The sequence below is a fragment of the Tursiops truncatus genome, chromosome 14 (genome assembly GCF_011762595.2).
Source record: "Tursiops truncatus isolate mTurTru1 chromosome 14, mTurTru1.mat.Y, whole genome shotgun sequence".
In the NCBI taxonomy this organism is placed as follows: Eukaryota; Metazoa; Chordata; class Mammalia; order Artiodactyla; family Delphinidae; genus Tursiops; species Tursiops truncatus.
Window position 1 is genome coordinate 70,404,384 of NC_047047.1, and position 18,911 is coordinate 70,423,294.

The 18,911-nt window shown below is 39.0% G+C and overlaps 1 protein-coding gene across 4 annotated transcripts; it reads left to right on the forward strand.

Moving 5' to 3' along the window:
• Positions 1-1,039: 1,039 nt before the first annotated feature.
• WDCP (WD repeat and coiled coil containing) lies at positions 1,040-18,791 on the forward strand. 4 transcript variants are annotated; one of them, XM_033838950.2, is made up of 4 exons: positions 1,040-1,089; positions 8,423-10,235; positions 15,010-15,127; positions 16,929-18,791. In XM_033838950.2, the coding sequence occupies exons 2-4, from the start codon at positions 8,442-8,444 to the stop codon at positions 17,048-17,050; spliced, it is 2,034 nt and encodes a 677-aa protein (XP_033694841.1). In that variant the 5' UTR covers positions 1,040-1,089; positions 8,423-8,441; the 3' UTR covers positions 17,051-18,791. The 4 variants fall into 4 exon arrangements, with proteins under 4 accessions (XP_033694841.1, XP_004312234.1, XP_033694843.1 ...); XM_004312186.4 differs by having other exon boundaries at positions 1,056-1,136; XM_033838952.2 differs by having other exon boundaries at positions 1,056-1,136; positions 15,026-18,791.
• Positions 18,792-18,911: the final 120 nt, after the last annotated feature.

An 18,911-nucleotide genomic window follows, 5' to 3' on the forward strand; every position in this document is an offset into this window, starting at 1 on the left:
GCAGAGAACTGTGCCCTGGGGATACCGGCTGAATTAAGACAGAATAGCTGTCCTAGAGGAACTGAATCTGTGATGGGCAGGGACACAAACAGTTACGGCGTGGAGTGATTTAAGTTGTGGGATAAATGAATGAATGAATGAGTTCTACCAGACCCTTCACCTCCACCCAAAGGAGACATAAGAATCTGGAAAGGTATTTTTTGGAGAAGGTAACATTTGTTTGAAAAATGAATGGGACTTTCTCTCTCTTTTTCTCATTCTTCATGCATTGTTGCAAAAATTGATATGAAGGTATGATTCTTCCAGCTATGGTGCTGGAAGATAGGCATGGGGAGAAAAGCCTGAGCAAAGAAGAGTGGGCCCTAGAGGTGTTCTCCTTGTCTCCCAGATGGTCGGGGCAGAAACTTCAGGTTATCAGCATCGCTGAAGGAGGGTTGGCTGTGTGTTCAAGAAACATGATGCTCAACTGTACTGTGAGGGTCAGGATCTGAAATTCCCCATGGGCGGCCCCAAGGCGTGGCCCAGAGTCTCCCAGGGGTATAGCCGGTCTTAAGCCTAGTGAAGCACTAGCTTCTTGAACTGTGGCCATGGTCAGGCACTTTGGGGGTAAGTGTAGAATAACGGTTTGTAATTAGCACAGGTCCATGGAACGGCTTCAGTATTTTGTGTACGGAAAAGAACATTTTTCTGAGGAGATTTTATCTTATTTTAGAGGTCCTCGACTCCTTCCCCCAACAACCCCCGCACCCCTAAAAAGGTTAAGAAGCCGTGTTGACTTTAGGGCTCCCGGACTCCTTAGACTAAGAGAACCGATGAGAAGTGGGGGAAGGCTCTGTACCTTTCAAGGGAGAAATTGTAGCAGGCTTACCTTCGGTGGCGTTTCACGGGGAATACAACTCCCAGAGGTCCGTGCGGCAAAGCCCGAGCTTATTGGCCAATGGGAAAGACCGTCTCATAACGGGACACAAGCAATAGCCAATAGGCAAGGGTCATTGCCGAGCTTGCCCAGCCACCGCTCACCTATCAGGGGCCTGGGAGCCGATGCTTCCGGTCCCCGCTCAGGGCTTCGGATCCGCGGTGTGTGAGCAGGTACGGCCCAGGGGAGACTGATTTTCGGTGGGGCAGTGAGACCAAAGGTATTTTTGTCTCCACTGCTTCCCGGCCTGGCTGTTGTGGGGAGGCTGTAGGTGGGCGGGGAGAGAGGTGGAAGGACAGGCACTTTGGGGGAGGGGGGAGAAGAGGAAGTGTCACATGTGCGGAGAGGATGGAGAGAGTGGTGGGGGGCCGCGTGCGAGGGCTGGCGGATGCGGACGAGCAGAGGGTGGGTTTAAACCAGAGAGTATATTCCCTATGACTCACGAGTGAAACTTATGGGAATATATCCTAAGGAAGCCATTCAAAATGAAAAACATGCTTTATGCATAAACACCTTTATCCCAGCGTTATTTATAAAAGGATAAAGTTAGCTCTAACCGGGTATCTCACCAGTAAGGAAAAATTATGGAACTTCCCCAACAGTAAGGAAAAGTGAATATTAAGTGGCTTCTAAAAATAATTTATAAAGTCTTTAAATAACATGGGGAAATCCTAATATATAATGTAAAGTGAAAAGATCGTGATATGTAATTGTACAGTATGACTGAAAAAGTTTAACCCAAACTGCATAGAAAAATATCTGGAGGGATGTAGTCATAATTTTCTTTGGATGAATGTTTTTTTGTGTGTGAATTTACCTTTTGACCTTTTTAAAAATTTTTTATTGGAATGTACTTGATTTAAAGTGTTGTGTTAGTTTCTGCTGTACAGCAAAATGCATCAGTTATACACATAACATGTATCCGCTCTTTTTTTAGATTCTTTTCCCATATAGGTCATTACAGAGTACTGAGTAGAGTTCCCTGTGCTATACAGTAAATCCTTATTAGTTATCTGTTTTATACATGGTAGTGTGTATATGTCAATCCCAATCTCCCAATTTATCCCTTCCCCTCCCCCCTTTCCTCCCTGGTAACCATGTTTGTTTTCTACATCTGTGACTCTATTTCTGTTTTGTAAATAAGTTCATTTGTACCATTTTTTAAGATCCAACATATAAGCGATATCATATGGGGATTTGTCTTTCTCTGTCTGACTTACTTCACTCAGTATGACAGTCTCTAGGTCCTTTTGACCTTTCTTGTATGTTAATTTAAAACAATAATAAGGGCTTCCCTGATGGCGCAGTGGTTAAGAATCCACCTGCCAATGCAGGGGACACGGGTTCGATCCCTGGTCCGGGAAGATCCCACATGCTGCGGAGCAACTAAGCCCGTGCACCACAACTACTGAGCCTGCGCTTTAGAGACTGCAAGCCACAACTACTGAAGCCCGTGCGCCTACAGCCCGTGCTCCGCAACAAGAGAAGCTACCACAATGAGAAGCCCGCACATCACAACAAAGAGTAGCCCCTGCTAGCCGCAACTAAAGAAAGCCTGTGTACAGCAACGAATACACAATGCAGCCAAATAAATAAATAAATAAAACGAAAAAACATTAATAAGTGTAAAGAACTTGGAATTATTTTATAGTGAAAACACAATAAATTTAGAAAAACAAGTTGGGGAGTATGTAACTGTTTAAACCTACTGGAAGTGCTCCATTTCACCTGAGCCCCTTGATTCTCACTATAAGTTGTCTTTAAAGAAGATTAAAAACAGAAGAATTAAATGGCCATAGACTGAGCACCAGATCCTCGTTCTGACCACCTCTCCCCTGAATTAATATAGTCAGATTTTCTCTTCCTAAAACAACCAGGGCTCCTGATTTGAGAAATCTTATAGTCTGAGGGTTGAGAGACCAACAGGTATACAGTTAGCTTCAGGCAAATTGTAAATATTTTAAAGCATACAAAATAATTGGGGAGCACCAGAAGGTCATTTCAGCCTTTGTCCTCTTGGTTCTCTGATCTTTTTAACTACCAACTCTATAACAGTGACTCCCAAGTCCTTACCTCTGACTGCCTGAGGTGCAGTGCTACCCTATAAACATCTTAAATGAAGCACATCTAATACTAAGCTTATCACACACTACACACTGTTCTTACCTTTGAAACAGTCTCTGTCTTCTTTATCTCTGATTAATGGTTCAGCAATTTCCCAAGCTAAAAATTTGCATGTTATCTTTAATTCTCCTTTCTTCCTCACCACTTACCCTACTTGATATCAATTTTATCTGCCTTAGAAATATCGCTTGAATCTGGCCCTCTTTCTCTACTGAGGTAGCTACAAACTTGGCTCACTTTCTCATCCTGATATTCAAACTATTCCATGGCCCATTATTAAACTTGTCAGCTTCCTAGTTTCTCACGTCCATTCTGCACATTGTTGCATGAATGTGTGCTGGTTCCTCTAAATTCCAAATTATTCAGCAGGGCTTTTATGATCAGGGAGATAAGGTTGGAAAGGTATAGCAATATAAGATAATTTAAGGCCTTCAGTGCTTTGCTTAAACATTTTGGAAGAACTTTTATATACACAGACTGTGGAGACTCATCAAAGGTATTTGAGCACAAATGCAAAATTACCAGAGCTGTGACTTTTCTCAAGATAATTCTACCCAACACACAGAGTCCAGGCTCTGTGGGAAAGAAGAGACTGAAATGAAGAGGACTTCTTGTACTACCCTACTACAAAGGAAGAGGTGGTCAGGACCCTGACTAATAATGGGAGTAGAAGGGATTGGAAGAGATTTTTGTAATTATCATTGGGTTTTTGAGGAAATTTTTCATAATTTTTATTTTTTAATTTAATTTTATTGAAGTATATTTGATTTACAATGTTGTGTTAGTTTCAGGTGTACAGCACAGTGATTCAGTGTATATATATATATATATTATATATATATTATATATATATTTTTTTCAGATTCTTTTCCTTTATAGGTTATTACAGAATATAGAGTATAGTTCCCTGTGCTACACAGTAGGTCCTTGTTGGTTATCTATTTTATTGGGTTGGCCAAAACGTTCGGGTTTTTCCATAACATCTTTTTTTTTTCTTGGCTGTGTAGGTTCTTCGTTGCTGCGCGTGGGCTTTCTCTAGTTGTGGCGAGTGGGGGCTACTCTTCGTTTCGGTGCGCGGGTTTCTCATTGTGGTGGCTTCTCTTGTTGCGGAGCACGGGCTCTAGGCGTGCGGGCTTAAGTAGTTGTGGCACGTGTTCTCAGGAGTTGTGGCTCGCGGGCTCTAGAGCGCAGACTCAATAGTTGTGGCGCACGGGCACAGTTGCTCCGCGGCATGTGGGACCTTCCCGGACCAGGGGTTGAACCCGTGTCCCCTGCATGGGCAGGTGGATTCTTAACCACTGCGCCACCAGGGAATCCCTTCCATAACATCTTACATCAATATATATAGTATATATAGTAGTATATATACGTTAATCCCAACCTCCTAATTTAAACCCCACCCCCCACCCCACACCCCGTCCTTTCCCCTTTGGTAACCATAAGTTTCTGTATCTGTGGGTCTATTTCTGTTTTGTAGATAAATTCATTTCTATCTTTTTTTTTTTAGATTCCACATATAAGTGATATCATATATTTGTCATTTCCTGTCTCGCTTACCTTACTTAGTATGATAATCTCTAGGTCCATCCATATTGTTGGCAGAGGCATTATTTCATTCTTTTTTATGGCTAATACTCCATTGTATATATGTACCACATCTTTATCCATTCATCTGTCGGGCATTTACGTTGCTTCCACATCTTGGCTATTGTAAATAGTGCTGCAGTGAACATTGAGTTGCATGTATCCTTTTGAATTAGAGTTTTCTTTGGATATATGCCCAGGAGTGGGATTGCAGGATCATATGGTAACTCTATTTTTAGTTTTTTACCAAATTGCTTCTTGTTAGTAAAGATGAAAATATTAAAATTAATTCTTCTAAAACATCTCAGTAACTTTATTGTCAAGTTTTTTGTCCTTTATTTACAAATCCTTACGCTATGCTAACCCTAGCCATACACATCCTCAATGACATTAGACTGACTTGGGTGGCCTAAAACATATCATATAAATTGCTTTTGATGGAACTGGCCCGTTAGGAATTTTCTCTTCCAGGAAAATGTATCATGCATTATTTATCAATAAAAGTCTTTTTTTTTTAAAGTGCATAAGTAGGTATTAGGGAAAAGCATATATTATCTTATACAAGACCAGCGGGTTTGAGATGGCAGTTTTCTTCATTAGTAATGTCAGAAGACATATTTTTCCATTTAGCAAGCCACTGTAGAACCACTTAACCTGACCTCATGTGTAAGAAGTATAACAGAAAAAAAAAAAAAGAAGAAGTATAACAGACCATTCTCTCTTAGTAAAAGATTCTAAGAGTAGGGATGAAGCTAGCAAAGAGGAATGAGAAAAAATTTGCAGATAAGTTAAAAGCAAATCCTCCAGTTTGGTGAAGAATACATTTCTTTGGATTTAGGGTCTGAAGGCAGCTTCTCAAGTTCTGTCTTTGACATTTACTAAGTACAATAAAACAAGGTTGAAAAATGTCCATCGGATTCAGTGACGTGGATAGCACTGGTGGGTTGGTGAGAGTTGTTTTGGAGAAGAGTTGGGAATGGAGTCAATTTGGGGTGGGTTAAGAAGAGAATGAGTGGTGAAGAAATGGACACTGCAAGTTTAGACAATTCTTTGATAACTAATAAGATTAAACATCATTTAGAATATGTTTATTGATCATCATAATTGTTTTGTAAATTGCCTGTTGATATTCTTTGGCCACTTAAAATTTTGTCGTTTTAACTGGCTTAAAAGAACTTTTTACTTATTTATTTATTTATTTATTTTTGGCTGCGTTGGGTCTTCATTGCTGTGCAGGGGCTTTCCCTAATTGCAGCGAGCAAGGGCTACTCTTTGTTGCTGTGCGTGGGCATCTCATTGTGGTGACTTCTCTTGTTGCAGAGCACAGCCTCTAGGCACGCAAGCTTCAGTAGTTGTGGCACATGGTCTCAGTAATTGTGGCTCGCGGGCTCTAGAGCACAGGCTTAGTAGTTGTGAGGCACGGGCTTAGTTGCTCCCCAGCGTGTGGGATCTTCCCGGACCAGGGCTCGAACCCATGGCCCCTGTATTGGCAGGCAGATTCTTAACCACTTTACCACCAGGGAAGTCCCAAGAACTTTTTGTAAATTAAGTATTTTGTACATTTGAATCTTTAGTTTGTTTTTTCAATTAGAAAAGGGCTATTTGAATATATACTTATTATAAAAACAGTCTTTCCAAAAAATACAGAAATAAGTAAAGAGGGTCCCACCTTCTCTCTTCTGCCACCTCACTCCATCTCAGTATGTACTGTGAACAGTTTGGTATGTGTTATTTCTGATCTTTTTCTGCATCTTTATGTAAATATATACAAACACATGTATATGGACATATAGAGGTGGATTTTTTTTCCATAAATAGTAGCTTACTAAACATGTTATCTTGTGAATTTCACTGCTTTTTTTGGGGGGAGGGATTTTTCCATATCACTACTCATGGAGCTTCCTTATTTTTTTATTTATTTCCATGTTGATGTACATTTAGGTTTTTCTGTTACAAAAAATGCTATAGTAAATCCTTATACACATACGTATACATGTTTGAGTATTTCTATAGTAGTGTAAAAAGTCTTTCTTTTAGATCTCTTAATTTTTGTTTTGCACATTTGGATCTTTAATCTATCTGGAAGGTATTTTGTTATAAGATATGAAGGGCAAGTTTCTTAACTTTTTAGAGCTTCAGATCTGTTGTCTCTCACCTAAGAATAACAGTGCTACCCTCACAGGACTGTTACAAGGGTTGTATCGGATTCTAGGTGACCAGCACCATGTGTGGCACATACTGGACATGTTTATTCCCTTTCTTTCCTTCTAATTTGCCCAGCAAATTCAGATAGTATCTGGATGTGTTTATAGAATATGGTCTGTTTTTTCATATTCAATAAGAATGTCATCCTGATTTCTTCAGTTTTGACATGTCTCACATTTCACAGAAAGGCTAACCCCAAAATTTTACCATCGAAATTGATGGAAGTTAGTAAGGCTCTACCATATTTTAAACTGGTGACAAACGGGAGTTTAAGTGTTGCCTTTTGCTTTCCCTTCAGTGTTAGGAAGGAAATGAAATAAAGCATACTGACAAGAGTCAGATGTAAGCAATCTAAAAGAAAAATATACATGAATTAAAGTTATTTGAAAGCCTTAAAAATGAGAGTCTTTTAAAATATCTTGGATCCTTAATTGCAATAAAAATTATCACTCTTTCAAATAATATGATGCATTTTGTAATTAGGTTTTGACATTTAACTTTACAAGATTTTAATCTGTATGCACACTTATGATCTTATTATATATGTAATTGTTACATACTCTGTTTACAGAAGGACTAGAGGCAGCCATCTATAGTATTGATCAACTCCATGATGAGTTGACTCATTTCTGGCCTTATGTGCATCTTGCATATTTTATTGGCTCTTTCTAATTCATCATAGTATCATAGTGAGGCTACAGTAAAAAACTGTGATTACAGTAACTTACGGAGACACAGGGTTAGTAAGCCTTTTTTGTTTACCTGATTTCCTATGAGTGGCTCAGAATTTTGAACCAGAAACTGCTACCATAAGCGTTACTATTTTGCCTGTATTGCTGATTTTTAGTATCCCAGTTCTGTGATCAAGGAAGTTTGAACTAGAGGTGCCCCAAATATACGTTTGGCTGCATAAATCACCAACTGTTAAAAACCAGTATGGCTTCCCTTGTGGCACAGTGGTTGAGAATCCACCTGCCGATGCAGGGGACACAGGTTCGATCCCTCGTCCGGGAAGATCCCACATGCCACGGAGCAGCTAAGCGCATGTGCCACAACTACTGAACCTGTGCTCTAGAGCCCGCAAGCCACAACTACTGAGCCCACATGCCACAACTACTGAAGCCCATGCACCTAGAGCCCGTGCTCCACAGCAAGAGAAGCCACTGCAATGAGAAGAAGCCTGTGCACTGCAATGAGGGGCGGCCCCCGCTCGCCACAGCGCAGCAACAAAGACCCAATGCAGCCTAAATAAATAAAATGAATTTTAAAAAATTAACAAACAAACCAGTATTCCACAGAGGCAGTCATAGAATGAACCTGTGGAACAATAACAAAATCTGAAATTTCATCCCCATTATTAAAATTTTACTAAAACATTTTATTCATTAGGTTTCAAAAGTTTGACCTTATTTTGCAGGAAAAATAATTTCTCAGCACTGCCAGGCAGTCTTTTAATCTGTCAAATTCCTCCCATCCTTTTATCCTCTCACAATAATGACCTGTGAAAGGGCTAAGCCAGTTGTCTTGTAGAATGTACTACATCCTGAATTTGTCTGACTATATTCTTATGGTATAACTTCCTAATTATTTCAGATAACCTTTATCAGAAAGGATGGAGTTGGGAAGAGGAAAACTTCTCAGGACTGGACTGAATGCGTTGTATCAAGCAATACACCCAATTCACGGCCTTGCCTGGACTGATGGGAATCAGGTAGTCCTGACCGATTTACACCTTCACGGTGGAGAGGCCAAGTTTGGGGACTCAGCGGTCATTGGACAATTTGAACATGTGTATCGGGTGTCCTGGGCCCCACCTGGTACAGCTGACACGCCTGCTCTGCTCGCTGTCCAGCACAAGAAGCATGTCATTGTGTGGCAGCTGTGTCCTAGCACTACGGAGACAAGCAAATGGCTGATGTCTCAGACCTGTGAGATTAGACAGTCACTCCCTGTCCTTCCCCAGGGCTGTGTGTGGCACCCAAAAAGTGCTGTCCTGACTGTGTTGACTGCACAGGATGTCTCCGTTTTCCATAATGTTCACTGGGACAGTTCCCAGGTCAAAGTGGACATCAGCACCCAAGGCCTCATTCACTGTGCATGTTGGACCCCGGATGGCCAGAGGCTGGTGGTGGCAGTAGGCAGTAGCGTGCATTCTTATATTTGGGACAGTGCTCAGAAGACTCTTCACAGGTGCTCCTTCTGCCCAGTGTTTGATGTGGCCAGCTACGTGCGCTCAATCGGAGCCACTGTGGACTCACAGGTCGCTATAGCCACTGAGCTTCCACTAGATAAGATTTGTGGCTTAAATGCATCTGGAACCTTTGATGTTCCCCCTAGTAGTGAAGGCACTTGTCTGTATACTTTACCAGTTATTGACGAAGTTTCCTCTGAAACAAATTCTGAAACACCAGTTTCTCCCTTTTCTTCATCCTTTTCTGATCCTCTGGATCTAACTCATATACACTTTGATGGATCTAAATCTGAGGCTAGTTCTCTTATTTGTCTAAGAAAAAAGGACTACTTGACAGGAACTGGCCTGGATTCTTCACACTTGGTCCTCTTGACCTTTGAGAAGGAGGTTACCCAGAACAGAAAAGTCACCATCCCGGGCATTCTGGTTCCTGATCTAATGGCGTTTAATCTTAAAGCACAGGTAGTCGCAGTGGCTTCCAATACGTGTAATATAATTTTTATCTATTCTGTCGTTCCATCATTTATGCCAAACATCCAGCAAATTCAGTTAGAGAGTAATGAAAGACCAAAAGGCATATGTTTCTTGACAGATAAATTATTGTTAATTTTGATAGGAAAACAGAAATCCACTGATTCGGCATTTCTTCTTTCTTCAAAGTCTGATCAGTATATGATTCGTTTGATTGTTAGAGAAGTTATGTTGGAAGAAGGCTCTCCAGTGACACCGAGTGAAAACCAGAGTGGTCACTCTGCTTTCAGTACTCTGTTAAATAAAGCAAATAGAAAAAAGCTAATTGAAAGTCTTTCCCCAGATTTTTGTCACCAAAACGGAGGGATCTTGTTAACAGCTAATAGCAGCAGTCAAAGTGGAAGGCCTGGAAGAACACTTATTCAAGAAATCAGAAGTCCTCCATCCAGTATCTGTGATGGCTCCACAGCCCTAGAAACTCTAGATGCCGGGCCTGTTAACCAGTCGGTAACACTGCCCGGACCCAGCGGCACACCAGACCACAACAGTACCGCGGGACCTCCTAACTTACAAGTGGAAAATGAAAATTATCAGCTATCTAAGATACTGGAAATTTTATCTAGGAACCTGATTGAAGTGCAGCAGCGTCTTTCTGAACTCACAGACTTTCTACATAATGGAAAGAAATCCTCTCCAGTGTATCCACTCTCTCAGAATGTGCCTTACGTTCACATCACTTGCCAGGTAACTTCTCCTTTGAGGAGCTACCACTGGCTCCTGCAGCCAGTAGGTACTGCAAGAGAAATTTATTGATGAGGAAGTATAGTATTCTAGTTGAACTTCACTGATCTGGACATGTTACATTCAGGCAAGTTGTTATACCTTTCCAGGTTGGTTGGATGGGCACACACACCAGTATACACCGTGATTTTATCATGTGCATGGTGTGAAAACATGAATGATTGCACTCATTGTGGCACGCTATGTTTAGAAAAAAATTTTAATTCATGCTGTTTCATTGCGAAAACCTTTTCCTTATGCAATCGCAGACACTCTTCTATTTATAAGAGAGCTTATAATAGCATAACAGCATAAGATTATAACAGCATCTTATAATATGCTGTTAAGAGAGGTTATAGTCATTAAAAATTTTTAATGCATCTGTTTATGCCTGTATACGCAAACATAAAATATTATATAGTGGGATCATACTATATCTGTTTTTATCATGAACACTATCCTTTCCCGTCACACTTGGCCCTGCTCCTCCTCCCTGTAACCCACTTTAACTAGCAGCTTAATGTGGATCCTTTCATATTTTACTTCACGCTCATATAATCTTACACAGGTCTTTGTATACGTAGGTATATAGGTGCGGGGGGTGTTGGTGGTGACTTTGTCATTGTTTTACAAAAATGGGGTCGTATGGTGCATTCTTTACTTCATGTTGGGAGTGTGCTTGTTTATTCAGCCTTTCCCTTGCTGATGGACATTCACTTTGTTTTCAGTTCTTAGGCACTCCAAATGGTGCTGCAATAGTATTCTCATATGTATCTATTTGTATTCATACTTTTATTTCTGTTGGCTTGGTTCCCAGAAGTGGAAGTGCAAGTTTGAAGAGTATATATATACACACATATATATAGAGTGGACACATATATATAGAGTGGACAGATTGCCTTTCAAAGATTTTTTACTAAACAGTGCATCATCACATGTCCATCAGCGACCAATGAGACTGTCCTTTTCCTCACTTCCTTACCAATCTGATGAGTGCAAAGTGGTATTTCACTTTTATTAATTTGTATTTCCTTTACTGTTAGTGAATTTGAGTATGTTGTCATGTTTTTTGGCCAACTGAATGTGAATTGCGTTTTGCTCATTTTTTCCTATTATCAGTTTAAAAGAGCTTTTTTTATATTATAGAAATTGATATATATGTAATAGTCTAGATTTTCTTGAATTATTTTACTATATTGTTTTTACATTATTATTTTTTTTTTTTGCGGTATACGGGCCTCTCACTGCTGTGGCCTCTCCCGTTGCAGAGCACAGGCTCCGGATGCACAGGCTCAGCGGCCATGGCTCACGGGCCTAGCCACTCCGCGGCATGTGGGATCTTCCCGGACCGGGGCACAAACCCGTGTCCCCTGCATCGGCAGGCGGACTCTCAACCACTGCGCCACCAGGGAAGCCCTAAAATTTTTTTAGTATAAAAAATTTCAAACACATAAAATATATTTTTAATTACGAAAAAATTGTAAACATATAGAAAGAATACCTAATGAAACCCTATCTATATCTATCACCTGGATTTAATGGTTCTTAACATTTTACCATAATTGCTTCTTTTTTTTGTTTCCTAAAATATTTTTCTAAGTAGAGGCATCATGGTGTTTCACCCATAAGTATTTTGGGATGTTGTTCTAAAGTGTAAGCACATTTTCTTTAATTATCACTGTACCATTACCATACTTGATAACATTAACAATAATTACTTAATATCATCTAATACCTACTTCTTATTCAAATTCCTAAATTGTCCCCCAAACCGGTTAAATCACAAATAAATCAGTTAAAAATCAGTTAAGTCACTGATATAAAAAAATTTTTTTAATTAATTTCACAAGCACATTAGTGATCTTAGTTATATTATGTACCAAAGCTAATTGAAACAAATATTTATAAACATTTAACATCCCAATCTTAGATTTTTGAAGAGGATTTTTCCCACATTGTCTTCAGCCAAAATATTTAAATGGCTTTATTAACTACATGAAGTTTTCAGTGTATTTTTAATAAACAGATTTTTTATTTTTAAAAATTATAGTACTTTATAAGTGTGAAATCTAGTTTGGATTTTTTTTTCCTTCCATGACTTTTCAAATATTTTTTCTTTTTTCCCTTTTTATTTCTCTTTTTGAATAGGCAATTCATTTACTTGCTTTAAAAAACAAAACATTCTTGCAATAGAAAGGTATATACTGAGAAGTCTTAGTTTCACCCCATCTTGTTCAGCTTGTTCCCTTCACCTCATATAGGTAACCATTTTTATTTTTATTACTTTATTCAGATATTAGCAGATCTTACTATTTATTTTTATTTTTCCTTTTGTTACACAAAAGGTAAGGTACTATATACAATGTTCTTCATCTTTTTCCATTTAGTTTCATAGTCTCAAGAACTCTGTCAGCACACAGAGCTTTTTAAATTTTTTTAACAGATACACAGTATTTTTTTTTCCTAATTACAAAAGTAATGTATGCTCATTGAAGAAAAAATTTAACCAATATAAGCATATTTAAGTATATTTAATGTTTATTGGTTTTTTAATATAAGCATATTTAATGTAAGCATAAGCATATTTAATGTTTGTTTATTGGGTTTTTTGGCCATCCTGTGTGGCTTGTGGGATCTTAGTTCCCCAACCAGGGATCGAACCTGGGCTTTCAGCAGTGAAAGCGCAGAGTCCTAATCACTGGACCACAGGGAATTCCCAAGAATATTTAATGTTGAAAGTAAAAATTCTTCATAACCAAACCCGTAGAGAAAACCACAGGTATAGTTAGTAATGGAAGTATTTATTCCATTTTTTTCTATGCATTTACTAAAACCTTTGTCGATCTAAAAGATATAATGTCTAATTGTTTGATTTTATTTTTCTTTAAATAGATTATTTATTTATTTATTTTTGGCTGCGTTGGGTCTTCATTACTGCGCACAGGCTTTCTCTTGTTGCAGCGAGCAGGGGCTACTCTTTGTTGCGGTGCTCGGGCTTCTCATTGCGGCGGCTTCTCGTTGCAGAGCACGGGCTCTAGGTGCACAGGCTTCAGTAGTTGTGGCATGCGAGCTCAGTAGTTGTGGTGCACGGGCTTAGTTGCTCCGTGGCATGTGGGATCTTCTCGGACCAGGGCTCAAGCCCGTGTCGCCTGCATTGGCAGGTGGATTCTTAACTACTGCGCCACCAGGGAAGTCCCTAAATAGATTATTTTATCAAACAATATATACTTTTTTACAAATATTTTTACAAATATTTATATTTGTAAATGCATTTTTTTTTTAAGTAAAAAGAAATGTGTTTTTTGCCTTTCAATTCTTCCTTTTCTCAGTTTATAATGAGCTAGTTCAGCCAAGCTGTTATCAGTAAGTACTTCTGGAGGTAGAATTTTGGGGACTTTACTTTCTGCATTTTAAATTTCTGTTTTCTTTATGTTGAGCATATATATCTTTTTTAATGAGAAAAGTAGAAGAAAAACAAAATAAAAGCAATGAAGAGTTTTTCCCCCTATAATATCAGAAGCGACATTTCATAAGAGTTAAGATGAATAATTAGTTGCTTATGGCCCTTACAGTTTATTCATGTGCTATCTTTTAAAATGTTATTACATAGTAGACATACATCTTTTGAGCTGTTCATCGTATCAAAAATGGAGTACAGTTTACCTTTTATCGTTGAAATTATTTTTCTTAGTAGTCAGAAAATGAGTAGTGATAACTTTAACAAGAAAATAAGTTAGACACATAACTTATAAAACTTTAAGAAATGCTTACATGAAGATATTGTCTCATAATATAGAATTAGAAGTTACATTTTTTATTCTATGTTCTATGAATATACCTTTGGACTCAATGTGTCTTAAAATAGAGCTATAATTGTTCTATATTTTCTTTCTGTATGGATAGTTGCAAACATTTTCAAAGATGCATTAATTTTTAATATAACTTTTTAAAATTTAAAAATCACTGTTATTTGTACTTTTTCTAAGCTAAGTGAATTTTTACCACAGTTTGTTTATTTTACTTATGCAAATCCTCTGCTACTCCACGACTTAGGGCAGTCTTTCTTGGCATTTTTTTCCCCAATAAAGAAAACGTAAAACTTCTTAGTTATACAGGCATACCTAGTTTTATTGCACTTCAGAGAGATTGTGTTTTTTACAGATTGAAGGTTTGTGGCAACGCTACATTGTCAGATGATAGCATTTTTTAGCAATAAAGCATTTTTAAGTTAAGGTATGTACATTATTTTATTAGACATATGCATCTGCACACTTAAATGGACTATAGAATATGCATTAGGAAACCAAAAACTTTCATGTGGCTCACTTTATTGTGATACTAGCTTTATTGCAGTGGTCTGGAACCACACCTGCGGTATCTCCAAGGTATACCTGTTTCTACAACAGCCAAGCAGTTGTTCCTCACCATCAGATTTTATCTCTCAGGCTGCCATCCATCATCCTATAGTGTTATTAGTCACGTCCTAGGAAAGCCAGTTCCTAGCAATAAGGACATAACGCTGGGGAAGAACAGAGCAAAAGGAAATTAGGGGTTGTGTTTTGTCTGATTCTTTAGTTGTGTTAAATGATGCAGCAAAAAGCTCCTTATTTTTAAAACTGAAGTTTAGTTGATAGCGGTAATAGATAGGAATTTTTAAAAATACACATTCTATTCTTAGGAAATGTTAACTCCATTGCTTCTGCAATCAGTTTAACAACTTTTATTTTTATATTTGAAGAAATCTTATTTTTTAGGTCCTGTTGTAGAAAAAAGAGCCGTGCTTCTCTGCAACGGCAAGCTAAGACTCAGTACAGTCCAGCAGACTTTTGGCCTCTCTCTTATTGAAATGCTACATGGTAGGTAAAATTCAGAAATTGACTCTACCTGACACCCCCTCCCTCTATTAAGTAACTTTCACTGGTGATGAAAATGAAGTGTACCAACCATTCAGTGATTCATTAGATAGTTAAAAAGTATCATTAATTGCCTATTGTATGCCCAGGCCTATTATAGGTGCCAAAATACATGGAAAATATGGGTTCTACCCTTAAGGAACTTACAACCTAGCTGGAAAACCTAAATGTACACATGAAAAAAACAAATAGAGTTATGAAGCAATATATAACAGCTGCAAGGAAATAACATAAAAACCTCATATATACTTGTTGCACTAAAACATAAAGATCATAGCATTGCAGAATATTTCTTTTGTGTGTGTGGGTGGGAGTTTTATGTATACATTTTTTTAAAAATATTCTTTTCCACTATGGTTTATCACAGGACACTGAATATAGTTCTCTGTGCTATACAGTAGACCTTGTTGTTTTCTTTTTTGTTTTTGGCTATGCAGCTTGTAGGATCTCAGTTCCCCGACCAGGGACTGAACCCTGGCCATGGCAGTGAAAGCTCAGAATTCTAGCCACTAGGCCACCAGGGAACTCCCACAGAATATTTCTTAAAGGAATTGTCATTTTAATATGCAGCAGACTTGTGGACATGAAGGGTACTCCTAGGTGGCAAGGGACTGAGTCATGCCTGTATTCCATCCAATGGAGAGCATGGCGGTTTTCTTATGCCTGAGTCTTCAGGACACCCACTACACTGAACATAGAACTTTGTTTCATCTTTTCCCCCTTAACATTGTAGCATCAGCATTTTTCTGTTTTGACACATGAATTTATGATATGACTTCATAACAGTTATTTTTACTGGGTTAATAGTCTATCCTGGGCGTACCATATATATTTCTCCTTCCAGTTTTATTGAGCTATAATTGACATATAGCACTGTATAAATTTAAAGTGTACAACATAATGATTTGACTTAAATGCATCATGAAATGATTATCACCGTAAGTTATTGAACATCCATCATCTCATATAGATAGAAAAAACTTTTTTTCCTTGTAATGAGGATTTACTCTTTTAATACCATATTTTACTTGGCCATGTTTTCTTTGACATTTAGGTGGTTTCCAATTTTTCATTATCATAAATAACCGTAATAAAAACCTCTCTGCATATTTTACATGTTTTTGGAAAGTGTAGATTTTTAGAAGTGAAATTACAGGGTCAACAGGTGAGACACAGTAGACTCGAAAGAACCAGAGAAAGTCCAGGTATGTATTATGCTAGTGGCCCTAGGTTACCCCAGAACAAACTATTTAGGATTATCTGGGCCATTCTAGTCTACCTCTAGTCAGCTCAGCCTCCTTGGGTGTCTAGAGGCTGGTATGGATCTCAGGAATATAGAAGTTTCCTCCAAAGAGTAGCTGTTCCAAACTTCACATAGTTTCTGGAGAAACTGCTTAACAGCATGTATTGATATATAAGTTAGGAACACCGTACACCCCTAACACCTGTGTGCACACATGCACACACAAGCTCAAATGCATAGCACTGAGTGATTAATGCCTAACCTGGGTGAAAATACATGTTCCTTAGCTATGCCTGTCATCAGCATCCCCTTGCTGCCATGTAACCTGACCTTAAGTCTATACTGGGTCCCTCCATCTCCCCATTCTCTGTAATGTCTTGTGATGGTCAGGTTCATCAACTACTACATTCTTTTCCTCAAAAAAGTCGTATTTGTCATATTTTTCTTTATAGAATAAGACAGGATATTCTAAATTGCCTATGTGTTTATTTTACTTTGCAGACTCCCACTGGATCCTTCTCTGTGCTGATAGTGAAGGCTTCATCCCCTTAACTTTCACAGCCACACAGGAAATAGTCATAAGAGATGGTAGGTCAAATGACTTTAGGGGCCCTGTCTCTTGAAGTCTTTTAGAGACATGCTGCCCAAAGCGTAGATGCCACCGGCTGTTCTAACCATTTTGGCAGTATAGTCTGATACTTGTTTGTAGAATATTTGCTGCACAGCCTTTCAGATGAGGTTTTTACAAGCAAGATCTGTTTTCCGACGCTCCCCAGCTAGGATTTGTACTGTCGCTGGGAGGTGAAGAACTTGCCATGGCTAGCTCGGCCACCTCTCCCCGCAGGCTGACATTGCCTACTCTCAGCAGAGCCCAGTCTTTGGTAGATGGCTCAGAAAGTGGTTATTTATGTATTCATTACTGTGTGGTTTTGTCTAAGGGCAGAATTCCCGGTGCAAAGCGATTTTATGGTACCATGTGGATTGTGTTTTATGGTTTCTCTGAGGTTTTTTTGTCCCTTACCCAAAACAGTGTTAAAGCCCTTAGAAGCACTTAAAAGGTACCTCAGCATTGTTATAAATCTTTTTCTTGGCTTAAAGTTGAGTGTGAGGAGTGCTGGAGAACATCTGCTGCAGCCTATCTTTTTACGCCAAACGAGCAGGAATCAGCAGAGCTCAAAGGAAGACAAAAAATCGATTGACTTCTGCTCCCAGGGCTACCTAGAACAGAAAGTAGTTCTCATGTTGGTTGGACCTCCCAGGATATAAACCTAACCCTCTCACTTCCCTAGAAAATTCTGGCTGACATAGTTCCAGGTACTCCTAAAAACTGTCCCTGGGCAAATTTCAAATGAAATTTCAAGTGCTTTGACTCCCTCTGGACCCCATTTCAGTGTGTCCTGATGTTACTAGTATAATGCTAAGCATAGGTGAGGCCTACAGCATGATTTGTGCTGTTGCCACTCATGATTTTCTCCCTGATAGGTTACCCACCCCCCATTGTTGGGATCATAAAAATGTCCTATTTTTTCCCCAGTAATCAACTCCCTTAAATTGTCACTTTAATTTTGATATTTTTCTTCCCCTCACCTCCCGGATTCAAGTCTTAGAGACCAGCATAGAATCTGCGAGAGAAAGTATTTCAAAAAGTTGGAGGTTTCACTGAATCTGAGATAGTTTATTATAATTATGGGCTAAAGCACCAGCTTAGCATAGTGGAAAGAGCCCTGATTCCAGCTTCAGATAGATTCACCTTTTCTCACTGCCTTCAGACAGTCATAAGCTTCAGTCACTGCAGCATAACGAACGGATCAGTGTGTAGCTGGTCAGAGCACATCTGCAGATAAATTGTTTCAGCCATAGGAGCTCAGATGCATAAGAGCTCAAGTGCATCTTTTTCACCCTTTCTTTTAAAATCATCTGGAAAGAAATATTTTGTACCCTTGAGGACTCCTGTTGGTCTGTTACAGTTTATGAAGGTGGAGCTGGGATAGGGAAGAAGCGAGGGCCCACTTTGTGATTGAAATGCGTTAGAGGAGCTGCTGGGATAATGAAGTGGAGCCCCTGGAACCAGTCGCCTGAGAGCATTGGCTGAGGACAGTCTGAGGCCTGCTTCCATTTTTAAAGAAAGTGTCCAGGTGGGGTGAAAGCACAGAACTGTGAAGCCTCAAGAGGGGGTCTGGGGTACCCCGTAGTAAGATCAGTGTAGGTCCCGCACTCAAGGTGTATGTTATACTCATTTCGCTGGTCAGAATCCTGTGAATGAGTCTTCAATAAAATCACTAATGGTTGTTGTGGCTTTTGTGAATGTTTTGATGGTGTTTGCTTTGTGATTGTTGCTGGTATAAAGGAATGTTCTTGATTTTACATATGTGTATGTTGTCTTTGTATTTCTTCTGGTGGACAGTCGAGAACATAAATTTTTTCTTTCCGGCAAATCTGATTCCGTGACAACTCTCAAACATAAGATGTTTCCTTGGCCTTTAC

Bases quoted from the DNA above. Each gene is read 5' to 3' on its own strand.
- WDCP (XM_033838950.2), top strand. From the start codon at position 8,442: ATGGAGTTGGGAAGAGGAAAACTTCTCAGGACTGGACTGAATGCGTTG. The intron at 10,236-15,009 runs GTAACTTCTCCT...TTATATTTGAAG, and splicing joins ACGTTCACATCACTTGCCAG to AAATCTTATTTTTTAGGTCC. The intron at 15,128-16,928 runs GTAGGTAAAATT...TTTACTTTGCAG, and splicing joins TCTTATTGAAATGCTACATG to ACTCCCACTGGATCCTTCTC.